The following is a 12460-nucleotide window of genomic DNA, read 5'->3' on the forward strand; positions in this document are numbered from 1 at the left end:
CTACTTCTTCGTCTTTTAAATGTTGTTCTAATTCTAGCCATTTCGCTCTTTTTCTACCCCCTTGAATGTTTATGCAAATGATCCTGGCGTTAAATTTCTTTTTAGTAGCTTTCTTCCTGCACCTCCTAGGGGCCATTTTGTTGGGCGCATCCGCCATTGTTACTCTTTCTACTTCGCTTCTACCTACCCCGACGCTCTGAGCCGCCGTGGATCCCCCGGAATCTGTGCAGCGGCACCTTGCGTTTGCCGCAAACTTCATTATTGGAGCATAGCCTCCGGGATCTGTGTTTTTTTTTTTTTTTGCGATGCGCGGACAATTTTGAATGTCATTTAGAGCACAACCGACGACACACTTCAACCTTCGAACTGCACTGCTGCAGATCGGTAAGGCAAACACGGCCTACAAGGCCAAGGGGATCATTTAAGACATCCTGTTTGGTACGAATGCTTATACGGCCTACCTTCCAAAGGCAGAGTGTTTGCGTCTTCTTGTCGTCTGTTTCACTACGATCGCGGACCGCGAAAAAGGTCCCTTCGCCGCTCTTACCTCTTGGTTCATCCCAAGCCATCACTCATGCAAAGAAGGTAAGCAAGTGTTTTGCTGGGAAGGTAATCTGCAGCAGAGAAGATCGCAGCTTGGAGTGCACCGTCGGTTGTGCTTTAAACAGCATTCAAAATTGGCGGTGCGTTGGAGATCTCGGAGGCTATGCTGGGATCGTGAAGTACGCGGCAGCCGCAAGGTGCCGCTGCACAGATTTCGGTTCTGGTTATTCATTTCGGTTGTTCGGCAGATATTCAGCGCTGCTTTTACAGCAGGCTAAAAGCGCTAAATAAAGGGCTTGTCTGCAATAAGCACAATGCAATTTCAACTGAAATAAAAATAAAAATAGAAAAAAGAAAAAGTGGCGTGGGCGAGAATCGAACCTTGGCCGTCCGCGTGTGAAGCGAGTCCACTACCCGCTATTTTTTATTTTTTTTTTCTTTTTTGCCTGAACATATAGATGGACAGAACTCATGACACAACATCAGCTCATTGATAAAAAAGAACGTTTGGTTTTAAAGTAAAAGCTCCAGCCTCGCTTCGGCTGAAGTCATAGGATTAAAAATCTCTCATATGTACGAGCCCATGGACAACCGCCAGTCACTCAGGATCTATTTTCATAGCCTTTTGTTCTTCCACGTATGCCCTCATACTCTCTCTAAAGAGCTGTCTTGCAGAACGTGCATCTACGTCAGCATGATCTACAGCCATTCTGCTTCTCCATACGCAATGGAGTGTAAGCAACATTATGAGATGGAGTGGGGTGTCATCATCGGTCTCTACAGGCAGAAATCTAATGCCATGAGGATTCACGGCCAGTTCTATTTTAAGTGTCAGCTGGAGCACATCCCACAAAAGTATGCCATTCCAGCATTCTAGAAACACATGTTCGACTGTTTCATTTTTTTCTGAATATAACACAGTGCACGTCCCAAGGCACAAAGAGTCATTTCTGATCCAGCCATTTTTTTACACCTAAAGGTCAATTGTGAAGCTTAAAAAAGAACGTTTTAACCCCTGCCGGAACCTGCACCCTCTGCACTCTTTTAAGCCCATTTCTGCCGCGTGTGGATGAATACAGAGAACTTTTACAACGGTTTGAGGAGCACCACATCGCATAAATCCTTGTACAATTTTTCTTCCTCCCACTCCACAAGTAATCTAAAGAGAAACGTGCTGTCAAGAAATGAAAAGCTAACACCCCTTGCCGTAAAAACCCATGGGTACCTCCTGACATAAAATATCCGTTTCTCCGTACTGTCTGCCAGATACGTCCAGGGCAGTCTCCCGCGGGTATTGTAATGTCTGCTGACTGCTATTTTTTCTTTACGGAGTTCACTACCCACTATACCACGAAAGGCGCCCCCTCCGACCCCCTAAAAAGGCACCCAGGGAAGACAAACGACTGCGGCGCTGCAAGCGGAAATGACCTTTTTTGGTTTCAGTTTCGATACACAGGTGGCATAGGCGTTTGAGGCACTCTCTTCTTCTAGTACACTCTACCGCAACCTAGGCGCTCCATAAAATTTTTCAGCTAAATAGAGAAACAAAACAAACAATTATAATTTATAGGCAAGTATTTAAGCTATAGTTGAATATTTTAAAGTGTTTAATTTCATTTTATGCACTTTTGATTTGATTTTATTTATGATGACGTTAGTGCGTGTGTCACAAGGTGCGCGCATGCTTTATTTTTCTTCTTTCTTGACCGACCAAAGTGGCCACGGCTGGCCATGGCGCCGGCAGTATGCGGGCATGTCGCGACGCAGCGGCGATGACTTTGCCTTCCCCCGCGGGGGCGTTGACCTCTCGCGACGCTGGGGGGTCAAGACTACGCCGCCCCCCTCCTCAGAAGCGAGTGCTTTCGCGAGGGGGGACGGGAAGCGGCCGGTGGGTGCCCTGGCGCCCGTCCCAACCTTGAGAAGTTAACATCCCTCCTCGTTGGGACCATACCTTTCCTTCGCGTCCCCTTCAGTTTCTTCATGTCTCTTCTCCCCCCTTCTCGACATCTGTAAGTCGTTGGTGCACGGGGCCGAGAGGATTCGTTTGCTTTTATTTGTTTTTTTTTTTGTGGTTTGTCACGTGAACACGGTGGCGGGAAAATCACGACCGAGGCAGTTGGTCTAGAGATTTCGGTGCGTGCCGACGTGTGCGGGGTCAGCCAGGGTAGTGGCCGGGAAGTGAGCCTAGGCGGTGTCTGACGCGTAGAGCGCGGCGACGGCGGCCCCGAAAGACGCGTGGAAGACGCGTAACCCGGGGCCCAAGTGCGCCCGTATCCGCACCCCCCATCAGCACCGCGCGCTTCCGCAGCCCGACGCTCCCTGCGACCGGACCCTGCCACTACGCAGCTAAGTCACCGATTCTCACCACTCGCTCCACCCTTTTCTTTGTTCAGTCGCTGTTCTCGCCCTATTCTTTTGTATATTGCTTTAATCGTGTAACTTTGTTGTATTGTTCTCGCCCTGTTGTTTTCCTTCCTATTGTTAATAGTTGTTTGTGTTCGATTCTGTGTTTATTCGTGTCGCGTCTCTGTATTGCCGCTGTTTTGTTGGGCCTTGTTTTGTAACTTTTTGTTTTGCTGGTTTGCCCAAGTATAAAGTGTTTGATAAGTAACCCGCCTACGCCTCATGCCTCCGGTCAACGGCTAATCAGGCGTGGCCCCTATCGCCGGTCAGCAGTCTAGCCTCATCTTCCGCACGCGGGTGGAGAGGTTGTCGCTCCTCCCCCTCCGAACTTACGGAGAGTGCAGCAGTGGGCAGGTTGGCCCGATTAATTATAACTTCGGCGCCAACCAAACATCTAGCCGCCCACCATATCCTGACAATTGGCGTCCGCGGACAGGACTTGCTGACCACGATTGGCCTTGACCGCGAGGCATAGCATCCAGGCAATAATCTCGGGCATTGCGAGAACTGAGAACCAGAGCCTTGGCGCAATGGCAGATTTGGAGAAGATAATTGCTTTCGGGAGGCAGCTAGGCTTTGAGGGGGTAGCCCTTCAGGAATTCCTCAGAGACGAGCGCGCGAAGCACCGCGAGCACTTGAAAGAAGAGGAGCAGCGGCTTCGCGATGAGGACGAAAGAGACAAGGCGCGCTCCGCTCGGCGGCTACTAGAGATGAACACGGAGCTGCAGATTCTCCGCGCTAGAAGCGAGGGTAGCGTGAGCGCGAGTTCGGATTCCGCTGCAAATGGAAGTGAAGCGACATCGCGTTTCACAGGTGTCAGTCCACATAAGCTGATGGCGCCGTTTAACGATAAAACGGACGACTTGGACGCCTACCTGACAAGATTTGAGCGGGTCGCGGAGGCGCAGAAGTGGCCACGAGAGCAATGGGCTACAGCCCTGAGCACCTGCCTGACGGGAGAGGCATTGAGCGTTTTCGGCCGGATGCCTGGATCGGACGCGGGGGACTACGATAAAGTCAAGCGAGCTCTCCTGCTACGTTTCCACTTGACGGAGGAGGGGTTCCGACAGAAGTTCAGGGCAGAAGCGCCCCACGAACACGAAACTCCGTCTCAATTCTTCACCCGATTGGAGAATTATTGGGAGAGGTGGGTACAACTCTCCGCATCCGAGAAGAGCTACGAGGGTATTAAGAGCCTTCTTTTAACGGAGCAGTTTCTAGAGAACTGCACGCCTTCGATGGCTACTTTTCTGAAAGAGAAAACGGCAGCCGACACGAATGAACTGCTGCAAAGGGCTGACAACTATGTGAGTGCCAGGGGGGCCACTTACTTTGGCAGGCGCGAACCGAAGCGTGAGGCTCGGTCCGTGGACAAATCTTCGGATGCTGGCCGCAAGGGCCAACAGGGAAGGCCGCCATCAGCGTCCGTACCATCCGCGCTTCGCTGCTACATTTGCGGGCGATCGGGGCACGCCGCGGCGCAGTGCAAGGAGAACCGGAGATATTCTGAGCAGGGCAACAGGGCACTCCCTGGAGCAAAGGACGTGTCGGCCTGCATTCAGAACGGCTATTTAGAGCTGAAGGATGGTCAGTTCGTGCCGGTGGTGAACCTCGGCAGGGCCCAAACGTCCGGTACCCTTCCCGTCGTTGAAGGTCGCATCGCCGGGCAGAAGATAAAAGTATTAAGGGACACTGGCTGTAACATTGTTATTGTCAACCGAGACCTTGTCACAAAGTCCCAACTTACTGGCCGGAACCGAGCCGTTTACCTGGTGGACCGCTCGGTCAGAAGGCTACCCGAGGCACGAATCCATGTTGACACACCCTACTATAGAGGAGAGGTGCTGGCCGGATGTATGGAATCGCCGCTGTTCGACCTCATTCTTGGGAATATCGACGGCGCCAGGCATCCTTCCGAGCCAGACGCGACTTGGAACAGTACCGCCCCGAGCACCGAGGGGGACGAAACGGGTACATCGGATCCCGTACAGGGGCAGCCAAATGCCCCGGAAGAGCCCGCACCCGCGGCGGCCGTGACCACCCGTCAACAGTCCAGGCAGCAATCGTCGGAGACGTTCCGCAAGCTACGCGTACCAACCGCTATTGCGGGAGTCACACCGTCGCAGATGAGCCGAGAGCAACAAGCGGACGAGACCCTCCGACGTTGTTTCCAGATGCAGAGGGGGGAGAGAATAATCCAGTGCAAGGGAGGAGGCTCGTACACCTTTCTGCTAAGGAATGACCTGCTCTACCGCCAGTTCATGCCAGAGTCGGGCTCGTTTACTTTACAGCTGGTGGTCCCCTCTCAACATCGAAGCAAAGTTCTCCGCCTCGCGCACTGCGGACTGATGGCAGGTCATTTGGGGCGCAAAAAGACGTGTGACCGAATTCTGGCTGACTTCTTCTGGCCCGGCGTGCACAGTGACGCCGATCGGTTTGTGACGTCGTGCGACAGTTGCCAGAAGACCGCGCCACGGGGATCCGTCAAAAAGGTACCCCTAGAGAAAATGCCTCTCGTTGACACGCCGTTTCGCAGGGTGGCCATCGATATTATTGGACCCCTCAAGCCCACGACTCGGAAGGGGAATCGGTACATTATGACGCTAGTCGACTATGCGACGCGGTTCCCAGAGGCAGTCGCCCTGCCCAGTATCGAGACGGAGCGGGTGGCCGAGGCTCTCTTGCAAATTTTTGCCCGAGTTGGTGTGCCCGAAGAGATGCTGAGTGACCGAGGGTCGAATTTCACCTCGGAACTCATGACAGAAGTCGGCCGTCTGCTGTCCCTTCGCCTGCAGACCACCTCGCCGTACCACCCAATGGCGAACGGCCTCGTTGAAAAGCTGAACGGGACGCTAAAGAAGATGCTCCGCCGTATGTGCACCGAACAGCCTAAGGACTGGGACCGGTTCATCGAGCCTCTTTTGTTCGCCTACAGGGAGGTACCCCAGGCCAGCACGGGGTTCTCCCCTTTCGAACTTTTGTACGGGCGGAACGTGCGAGGCCCCCTCACCATACTGAAGGAATTATGGACCGGGGATAAACTGGAAGAGGAGACCAAGACAGCCTACCAGTATGTGATTGACCTGCGGGAGAAGCTCGAAACGACCTGTCAAATGGCACATGAAGCGCTAGAAGAAGCAGGCGAGCGATACAAGCGGTATTACGACCGCGGGGCCAAATCGAGGGCACTACAGATTGGAGACCAGGTGCTTCTACTGCTACCAACCGAGCACAACAAGCTCACAATGAAATGGAAGGGTCCCTATGTGGTTAAGGGAAAGAAGGGGGAAGTCGACTACGTCGTAGACGTGGAGGGAAACCCGAAAACATTTCATGCCAATATGCTGAAGAAGTACTTCAGCCGGGTCCCGGAAACCGACTCCCACGTGCCGGTGGTGGCGGCGGTAGCATCCGATATCGAGGAAGGGGCGCTGGTGTGGCCTGTAGGTGAACAAGCCGACTACCACGATGTCGCGGCGTCCGAGAAACTGACCCGACCACAGGCAGAGGAGCTGCGGTCCCTAATAGCCCGATACCAGGAGCTGTTTTCCGATCGGCCAGGGTACACCACGTGGGCCGTGTGCAGTTTGACGACAACAACCAACAGGCCCATCCAGGTCAAACAGTACCCGCTTCCCTTCGCTGTGCGTCAGGAAGTTGAGAGGGAGGTGGCCTCGATGATGCGGATGGGCGTGATCGAGAAGTCGCGCTCACCGTATAATGCGCCAACCGTCCTTATAAAGAAGCCCGACGGTTCGAACCGCTTTTGCGTAGACTTCCGAAGGTTAAATGATGTACTGGTCGCCGACGCCGAACCCATCCCCCGCGCCGACTGCCTCATCGCTGAGGTGGGAGGAAGAAAGTTCTTCTCCAAGATGGATCTCGCAAAGGGCTATTGGCAAGTCCCTCTGGATGACAGATCAAGAGAAAAGACGGCGTTTTCGGCTCCCAGTGGCCTCTACCAATTTAGGAGCATGCCTTTCGGCATCAAGACCGCCCCAGCCGTCTTCGCGAAGCTGATGAGGAAGCTTCTAGACGGGATAGACAACGTCTACCATTACTACGACGACCTGCTCGTGGCGACCGAGTCATGGGAGGACCATCTAAGGGCACTGGAGCAGGTTCTCACGCGAATCCGGGAGGCCGGGATGACAGTGCACCCGAAGAAATGCGAACTCGGCGTCGATCAGCTGTGTTTCCTGGGCCACACGATTGGAAAGGGGACCCTTGGCCCCATGGAATCAACCTTAGAAAGGATCCGCCAGGCCCCCCGACCGATGACCAAGCGCCAAGTGCGAGCATTTTTGGGCCTAGCAGGATACTACCGCGAATTCATCCCGAATTACGCAACTGTTGCCGCCCCTCTGACAGACTTGACCAGGAAGCTCGCGCCGAACAGCGTTAGGTGGGGAGGGGAAGAAGAACAAGCCTTTAACAGCTTGAAGCGATTGCTCTCAGAAGCCCCCATCCTGCAGGTTGCAGACTTCGGCAAGCCATTTGTGCTGCGTACCGACGCCTCAGATCAAGGGGTTGGCGCGGTACTCCTGCAGGAGGGGGGCGGACTTCTGCACCCCGTCGCCTACGCGAGTCGGAAGCTACTTCCAAGAGAGAGGGCATACGCAGCAGTTGAAAAGGAGTGCTTGGCCATTGTTTGGGCGATCAAGCGCTTCAACTTCTATCTATACGGCAAACGGTTCACCGTCCAGACTGATCATCAGCCCCTCAAATATCTGAACGAGGCTCAGTTCATGAATTCACGGCTGCTTCGCTGGGCGCTGCTCCTACAGGAGTACGACTTCGGAGTCGAGAGCATTAAAGGAAAAGATAACGTCGGCGCAGACTACCTCAGCCGGGCGTGAATCGGCATGGAGGGAACTACATGCGCGCTACGGCGGCTCAGTTTTCCCCTTAGTTAGTAAGTTAGTATATTCTTTTTTTTTTCCTTTGTCTGTCGTGGACCTTTTGTTGTGCTTGGAATGTTTGGCAACGCAAAATCTGCGGATGTTGTGTGCAGTGTTGAACTGTTTCAATTCCAAGTGCTGTGTGGAACAGTCTGCAGTGACTGTGACGTGACTGCGTGAAGTGTGCAGTGCGCGACTGTGCGAGCCATCGTGGGAAACGTTGTGCGACGAAGAACTGGTGCGCGCTCCTAACAGTGAAGTGCGCGTTAATTCATCTTCGTTTGCTTGCTCGGCAAGACGCATTTGTGCATGCACGACATTTGTGTATTTTATTTTGAAATGTTATTAAGAATAACATTCTTTTCGTGGGGGTTGTGTCACAAGGTGCGCGCATGCTTTATTTTTCTTCTTTCTTGACCGACCAAAGTGGCCACGGCTGGCCATGGCGCCGGCAGTATGCGGGCATGTCGCGACGCAGCGGCGATGACTTTGCCTTCCCCCGCGGGGGCGTTGACCTCTCGCGACGCTGGGGGGTCAAGACTACGCCGCCCCCCTCCTCAGAAGCGAGTGCTTTCGCGAGGGGGGACGGGAAGCGGCCGGTGGGTGCCCTGGCGCCCGTCCCAACCTTGAGAAGTTAACATCCCTCCTCGTTGGGACCATACCTTTCCTTCGCGTCCCCTTCAGTTTCTTCATGTCTCTTCTCCCCCCTTCTCGACATCTGTAAGTCGTTGGTGCACGGGGCCGAGAGGATTCGTTTGCTTTTATTTGTTTTTTTTTTGTGGTTTGTCACGTGAACACGGTGGCGGGAAAATCACGACCGAGGCAGTTGGTCTAGAGATTTCGGTGCGTGCCGACGTGTGCGGGGTCAGCCAGGGTAGTGGCCGGGAAGTGAGCCTAGGCGGTGTCTGACGCGTAGAGCGCGGCGACGGCGGCCCCGAAAGACGCGTGGAAGACGCGTAACCCGGGGCCCAAGTGCGCCCGTATCCGCACCCCCCATCAGCACCGCGCGCTTCCGCAGCCCGACGCTCCCTGCGACCGGACCCTGCCACTACGCAGCTAAGTCACCGATTCTCACCACTCGCTCCACCCTTTTCTTTGTTCAGTCGCTGTTCTCGCCCTATTCTTTTGTATATTGCTTTAATCGTGTAACTTTGTTGTATTGTTCTCGCCCTGTTGTTTTCCTTCCTATTGTTAATAGTTGTTTGTGTTCGATTCTGTGTTTATTCGTGTCGCGTCTCTGTATTGCCGCTGTTTTGTTGGGCCTTGTTTTGTAACTTTTTGTTTTGCTGGTTTGCCCAAGTATAAAGTGTTTGATAAGTAACCCGCCTACGCCTCATGCCTCCGGTCAACGGCTAATCAGGCGTGGCCCCTATCGCCGGTCAGCAGTCTAGCCTCATCTTCCGCACGCGGGGTGGAGAGGTTGTCGCTCCTCCCCCTCCGAACTTACGGAGAGTGCAGCAGTGGGCAGGTTGGCCCGATTAATTATAACTTCGGCGCCAACCAAACATCTAGCCGCCCACCATATCCTGACAGCGTGGCAGCCGCGAAGCAGCCTCCCTACCGCGCTGGTGACGCGCGAATGGTAGCAGCCCTTGGCATTTTTCAAGCCATTGCAAACGCATTTTGCGGGCCATTGCAAACAACTTCCTTTATTTTTTCTTTCATTTTGCTTAGCCCACGTTTGGCGCGAGACCGATGCGACTGGGCGACGCGCGGAGGTTTTATAGGCGAGCGCGCGTTAGTCTTCCATGACGTCAACTGAGCCGGAGTTTGTCTTCGTCATCCCCCCTTCTGTTCTCTCACGCCACCTAGGATGACGCCATGGAAAGTCCCCCCCCCCCCCCCCCCCCCCTGCTGCCCTGCTGCATAGACATGTTAACCCTTACTCCTACAGCGCTGTCGTTTTTGTAAACGGCGTGTAGCTCGGCTGGCTGACTGGTAAGCCCAGCCGATAGCCGCCGCCGCTTCGGGCTCGCAGCGAAGCTCCGAAAACGAAACAACGCGGCCAGACACACTATCGGCCAACCACCGGGGGCCTGCCGATCGTGTAAACATCGGCAGTTGCGCGCATGTCAGGGGGGCGCCGATAAGCATTGCAACATGAATGCAGTTCAGGGCTGGGGACGAATATTTGAGCGATCGGTTAGTCGAGTATACGTTATCATAGCGCGACGCGGCACCATCGATGCCAGCACCTGGGCGCACGAATAAACGAGCTCCCGATACCAGTGTCTTGCAGGGACGTTTGACAAGACTATGGCGGCAGTCGGGATTATCTGAATTAACGGGGGTTGAGGAGTAGGAATAAACGTTTATTTAGTTGGGTCGAATTAACGATTTCTTACTGTACAGTGTTCCATCGAGCTGCTGCTCCTAACGTCAGAGATGGTATACATATCCCTCTCTCGTGGCGGCACAAGGATACCACTGACAAAAATGTGTTTTTTACAAAATTTGAAATGTTTAGCGAGAAGAAAATTTATTTTCTGTAATATTTCAAGAAAGGTTCATAAAATCGTAAAACGCGTCAAAATTCGTACATTTCACGGAGAAATCAGAAGAGTTGGCAGGTATGGTTTAGGTCGCAACATCGAAATAAATTACACGCCACGGGCAAGTTGGCAACTGTAGGTGCTACCTCCTTCACGAACCAAAGGACGAGGCCAGCGCCAGCACTTGCAGGTTGTAATCGACCGTGCTCACGCGTAAAATTCTGTCAAGCAAAAAAAGTTACTCCAACGTTACGCCCTTGTCAGAAGCAACCAGGCTATGAGGTTTGCTTCTCAGCCGCATAGTGAAGCCCCTTTAGCTCCGCTGAACAGCTAAAGGTCCCGAAAGGTCAAGGTCTCTCTTTACCTTGCTACACGGCTAAGAAACAAACCCCGTGGCTTGGTTAATTTTAGCAAAGACGGTACCTGGCCCATAAGCTTCAAAACTGAGAATTATACAGAGAATTCCGTTTTTATGTGCGGGAATTTAAAAAATTCCTGTGAGCAAACTACTGGCCTAATCGGGAGCAAACTTCGCTCACGGGGTAGCATATTATGGTCTACGTTATTTGAGATGTAATTAAACGTCGGTGCTTGCCTGCATTTCCTGAAATTAAGAAGAAACTGCTGTCAACTGCGAGAAAAGCTGTCGCAGACGAGAGCTATACGCGAGCCGAACAGCTGGTTTGACAGGGCACGCCATCTGCCGGAAGGCGAGGCAAACGCGTCAAACCAGCTGTTCGGCTCGCGTATAGCTCTCGTCTGCGACAGCTTTTCTCGCAGTTGACAGCAGTTTCTTCTTAATTTCAGGAAATGCAGGCAAGCACCGACGTTTAATTACATCTCAAATAACGTAGACCATAATATGCTACCCCGTGAGCGAAGTTTGCTCCCGATTAGGCCAGTAGTTTGCTCACAGGAATTTTTTAAATTCCCGCACATAAAAACGGAATTCTCTGTAGATATTGCCGGAAAGAAGGGATATCAACGCCAGAAAAACATAACTCACCTCATCCACTGTAGGGGAAGACATGCTCCACCGGAAAGTCACAACCTGCACGCGCAGTGACAGAACGGTTATGATGCGCAGACATGTACGCAATGAATTTGAATTTCATGAAAGTGACCACTGAAAGGCAAATTGTGAAATCAGCAGCAATAGAATGTCCTCAATAACAGTGATGCCCGAAAAGATCAGAATGAAATGAGATCCAATCAAACAATCCCCCAAAAGTTCTGGAGAATTATCAAGGAACACTTAACTCGGCAGTATCACTCCTCGACTCACAGTCCAAAATTGTGTCTACCAATGAATGCGCCAACATTCTAATTGAGACCTTCGCCGAAGCCTTTTCTTATGACCTTAATTCCTCTCTTCCCATCTACAACAGTGCTTCTGAATATCTGAGGGATGCAATAACATTTGACTATGATGGATTGCTGAGTGTGATAGACCACATAAAATTGTCCTCTTCCTGTGGCCCAGACAATATCAGTAGCAAAGTGCTAAACAGCACAAAGACATATTCCGGAATCGCATTATCCAAAATATTTGAACAGTCACTTCTGCTTGGGATGTTGCCTGACGACTGGAATATCGGCAGCATTGTTCCGCTTCATAAATCCGGTGATAAACGCGTGGCCACTAACTATCGACCAATACCTTTAACTTCTATATCATGCAAAATCATGAAACACGTCATCTTCCCTCCCTTAGGAAGCTTTCTAAAATCGACGTCATTTTTCTCTTCCTGTCAGCAAGGTTTTAGAAAACATTTCTCATGCGAAACTCAATTAGTTGCGTTTACAAACGAGATTCATTATTTACTTGGTTCGAAATTGATTGCATATATTTAAATTTTCGGCGAGATTTTGATAAAGATTTTGATAAAATAAATAAATAAATAAATAAAATAAATAACCTGACTCACAAAGACATCTCGGTGCCCTAGGCATGCATTTTGCATAACTGAAAGTAGTCATGTTGATGACACTAAGCTAAAGAGATACTAAAGTAATAAAAAAATATTTGATAAGGATATTAACGCCCTAGGGCTCCATCTCGGTCACATTTACCGACAACAGAGCTTCAATGACGAAGAAAAACGAGGCAAGGCTGCATCG

General features: G+C 51.8%; 1 protein-coding gene across 3 annotated transcripts in view; it reads right to left on the minus strand.

The window, feature by feature from the left end:
- LOC149354717 (uncharacterized) overlaps nt 1-12460 on the minus strand; it is a 371296-nt gene that overhangs the window by 20082 nt on the left and 338754 nt on the right. For all 3 annotated transcript variants that reach the window (XM_089577543.1, XM_089577544.1, XM_089577545.1), the window contains one exon: nt 11346-11390. In XM_089577543.1, the coding sequence (XP_089433669.1) occupies nt 11346-11369 (24 nt within the window). In that variant the 5' untranslated portion in view covers nt 11370-11390. The remainder of the gene's footprint in view (nt 1-11345; nt 11391-12460) is intronic.

This window comes from Amblyomma mixtum, chromosome 3 (genome assembly GCF_055824585.1).
Source record: "Amblyomma mixtum isolate Tamu chromosome 3, ASM5582458v1, whole genome shotgun sequence".
NCBI lineage: Eukaryota > Metazoa > Arthropoda > Arachnida > Ixodida > Ixodidae > Amblyomma > Amblyomma mixtum.